We start from the raw sequence: 4,206 nt of genomic DNA on the forward strand, positions 1-4,206 counted from the left end.
ACAATCGTGACTAAACGTTTGATACGAATTTATAAGTTTGTTTTTATAATAAATCATTTTTTAAAATATTTTTATATATATATATTTAGTTGATATAACTGTGAAGGCAAATCTGCGTTTTTCTATTTCCATTTTTTACGTATACATAAATTTATATACAATATTATATATAATAAGAAAAAAAACGATGAATCCAAAGAATTATAGAGATTATCGATCTGGATGGTCAGATTTTTTTCTTCATTTAGTAATGTACTTATTTTGTATGTGGTTTTTTTTATATTTGGTACGACTGGAATAAATTAAACGTACGGAAAGAATTTTTAATCTTAAAAGATTAAAAATTCTTTTTGCATGCGACTATTTTTTAATTTACAATGAATGCATATAGTAATCTATTGCAGTTGAGAAGGCTGCAAAACCTGCAGCTCCAACTATTCCAGCTTTCACGCCCGCTGAAAACAAAAATTTTATTAATGTCCGTGACAATCGGCAAATATAAAACATATCCTTTTCTGTGTGACGAATTTCATTTTTTCTAAATATCTTGCCAATTTTCTAATCGTAGAAAATGTATTTTTAATTAGAAATACTTTTTCTACTATAGAATATTTAGTACAAAAAGTATGTGAATTAATTTTTTATTTAATTCACATTTTACAAACTCTAATTCAAAACGAAACTTTTTGTAATTATTAATGAAAAAAAGTTTAAAAATTGATGAATTGAGAACGAAAATTTGGTTCTTATTTTATCAAAATTAAATTAAAAGATAAAATATTCGGTTGGGTGCAGTTTTTCTAAAATGTATTTTCTAATTTTTTATCTTCTACAACTTTTTTTTTCTAATAAAAGTGAATTTCTAAAAAACTTTTTTCTTATGGAGGTAATTTTCTAATTTTCTATCTTCTAATAAAGATCATTATCAAATTTTTTTTCTAACAATATTCAATTTTTGTAATGACTATCAATCAATAAGTATATAATTAAAAAATAAAATTTATGAACATTTTTTAATTCTTTAAAAAAATACTTTAGATTTCGCTGAAAAACTGTAAAAGGAAAAATATAAATTTTTTCAAATTTTTTAACTAAATTTTTAAATAATCTAGTTAAAAATCGTAATTAACAAATAGAAATTACAGGGATTTTTTTCCTAAAGATATTTAAAATTTTCTAAAAAAATGTTTTATGAATATAATTTTGAAAATTTTCTTCTGAATTAAAATCAATTTAATAAATTTCAATTAAATCTTTGTTTTTTCAAACAAAAAAAAAGATATAATGAAAGGAATTTGACAGAAAATAATGAAATAATGGATAAGAACCTCTCAATCCAATGAGACCTCCAGTCACTCCACCAGCATAAGTGCCATTCTTCCAGTCCGATTTACCTCGATACTAAAATTGAAATAAAAAGATATTACGCGCATTTAATTACAATGTATCTAAAGATTGAACGTGCGATATTGTTATTGTTTACATTTTAATGGTGAACTTTTGTACAATGTGAAATCAATATTTGAAATGATTAAATATAACTTATTTTTAAGAAATATACTTGCCGATTCAATTGCGCATTCAATTCCCGAGAATACACAACCAACCATTGCAAAGTTTTTCGCATAACCCATAGTCGTTGTTTTCATCTCGTGGAAAATTTCACGAACAGTCTGTTGTTTCTCAACTGCTGCTACGTTGGGATTCACGCTCGATGTAAATAAACCTATCGCAGCTCCCAATCCAAATCCTAAAATAATTTCATTCATTTATTAATATTTCCATTAGCAAAAATAATGTGAGCGAAAGAATTTCATTACTTTGAATAGAATTTTAAATGAATTTTTTTTAAAAACTCTTTGCAAGTATTCAATTATATTCATAAATAATAAAACAATACAATTTTAATTTTATTTTTTAATAGAATTTAATTATTTTCAAAAATTTTGGGTAAAATTCTTTAGGATTTAATTATTATCAGTGCAATTTTAATTAAATTCCTTGAAAGAAATTAATTATCTTAAATAATTGGATTTTTGAAAATACATTATTTTATAAATTTACAAAAACTATTCTATTTAAATAATTTAATTATCGTCGTTGAATTCTGATAGCAATTGATTTAAAAAGCGACGAATTGTAAAAATTTGAAGGTGATTATTAAAATTTTAAAAATGCATACCTAGGAGAAAAATATGAATTTACCTATAACGCAGCTCATAAAACTTTTGAAAACACAGCTCTCCATTACCATTTCAACTCGTTTTTCATCAACTGATTTTATATGGATTTGTCCAAGTATCCTTGGAATGACAATATTTTCACGAAATCTCTGCTGATTTCCAATAAGATTTAGCATAATTTTATCCCATTCTGACACCGGTGGCTTCTCTTTCACCGCAGCCGATGGAGGTTGTGGTGGTTGTGGAAAAAACGTCCGCTCCATTCTTTCTTTATAATTAATTTCCCTAATTTCTAATTTCTAATATCTCATTCCTGAACAGAATGAAACAATTCTTTTTTCTAATTTAAGAATTAATTTATACTCGTCAAGTACATTTTCTGAAATGTTAAAAAATATATTTGTTTTAAGGAATACTTAATGATCTCTTTAAAAAAATTCATTACATTACATTAGTTGATAATTTTACTTAAATATAAATATATTAAAAATATACTTGTAGGTGTATTTTACACGTATTATCATCAATTTAACAAAAATTTTCTATAACTTTTTTCAGTATGTAATATAAATCAAATACCTATTATTATTAACAATATTAACACGAAAACTTTGAATACTTAAAACAAGATAACCTCTTTTTAGCATGAGAGAAGAAATTTGTTTATTTATGTAGGATTTTAACGATTTTAACTGACATGCCTCACATGAAATTTTAAATCAATCTAAATGTATTAATTATTATCAGAAATGAAGTATTTTTTAAATTTTCTCTAATAATATTTACCTTGTCAATGTTTAATAACCATATTATTGAGATCGTCTTTCTGTTTTGTTGAGAAATTTGTCGGTCACAGGATATATTTAAATACCGGGTGTTTTATTATTATATGCAATAAAAAAACGCACGTGTGTTTAGGCTACGTTCACAATTCGCTCTTTTTTATTTTTTATTCATAACAAAAATATTATTACACTGTGTCTATAATAAGCTGTTTTTATGTGCTTACGTTAAACATAATATAAAAATCATATGTACAAAAGAAATTTATAAAATCTATTGTATTTTATGTTAATGTTTAGGACATAAAAATAGCCTATTCTTCAATTATTATGGACGCAGCCTTACTAAAGCTAAGTCCACAATAAGCTTTTTTATGAACGAAAACGAAACATATATCTTTGTCCTTCTCTGACACATTCTTAAAATTCCTTTTTTTTAAAAAAAAATAATTGAATTAATTGCCATGAATTTTATCAGAATTGTTGAAAATAATTGAATTTTTATTAAAACTTTTGAAAATAATTGAATTCCTCCGAAAGATTTTATTATTTATGAAAATAATTTAATTCTTGCGGAGGATTTTACAATTCATAAAAATAATTGAATTATTTTAAAGAATTTCATCTCAATTTTTGAAAATAATTTAATTTTCTGTTTTAAAGGAATTTTATTAAAAATTGTGAAAATGATTTTTTTAAAAAGAATTTCATCAAAATTTTCGAAAATAATTGAATTTATATTTAAATTCTTGAAAATAATTGAATTTTCTGTTTTGAAGAAATTTTATTAAAAATTTTGAAAATGATTTTTTTAAAAAGAATTTCATCAAAATTTTCAAAAATACTTGAATTTATTTTAAAAATTCTTGAAAATAATCGAATTTAATTAATATTTTAAAAAATAATTGTAATCTTTCAAGAAATTTTATTAAAATTGTAGTGAAAGTAATTTAATTGACTCTAAAGAATTTTATTTTTTATGAGAATAATGAAATTCTTGCAAAAGATTTTATTAAAATTTTCGAATTAATAATAAACAAGAATATTTAATATTATCTACTTAAGAATTATTCACTTCTTAAGTACATAATATTAAATATTTTATTAAACTGAAATAAAGTTAGAAAGCTTCTTTTGATACTGATAGAAAAAATATAATTTAAAGTGTAAATTCATAATTTACAAATGTATACAATTCACTTTTATTTAATTAAACAGATAAAAAATATAAAAAATTTTTG

At 22.4% G+C, this 4,206-nt stretch overlaps 1 protein-coding gene across 1 annotated transcript; it reads right to left on the bottom strand.

Annotated features, from left to right (window-relative positions):
- Positions 1–66: 66 nt before the first annotated feature.
- Positions 67–3,222, bottom strand: LOC122502502 (mitochondrial import inner membrane translocase subunit Tim22). The gene is made up of 5 exons (XM_043612603.1): positions 2,970–3,222; positions 2,206–2,562; positions 1,566–1,750; positions 1,329–1,401; positions 67–455 (listed from the first exon to the last, which is right to left on the bottom strand). The coding sequence occupies exons 2-5, from the start codon at positions 2,444–2,446 to the stop codon at positions 373–375; spliced, it is 582 nt and encodes a 193-aa protein (XP_043468538.1). The 5' UTR covers positions 2,447–2,562; positions 2,970–3,222; the 3' UTR covers positions 67–372.
- Positions 3,223–4,206: the final 984 nt, after the last annotated feature.

This window comes from Leptopilina heterotoma, unplaced genomic scaffold (genome assembly GCF_015476425.1).
Source record: "Leptopilina heterotoma isolate Lh14 unplaced genomic scaffold, ASM1547642v1 Lhet_232, whole genome shotgun sequence".
Lineage (NCBI taxonomy): Eukaryota > Metazoa > Arthropoda > Insecta > Hymenoptera > Figitidae > Leptopilina > Leptopilina heterotoma.

Coding starts and splice junctions, on each gene's coding strand:
- LOC122502502 (XM_043612603.1), bottom strand. CDS start 2,446: ATGGAGCGGACGTTTTTTCCACAACCACCACAACCTCCATCGGCTGCG. Junction 1,402..1,565: donor TTGAATGCGCAATTGAATCG/GCAAGTATATTT, acceptor TTTCAATTTTAG/TATCGAGGTAAATCGGACTG. Junction 456..1,328: donor AGGTCTCATTGGATTGAGAG/GTTCTTATCCAT, acceptor TTTTGTTTTCAG/CGGGCGTGAAAGCTGGAATA.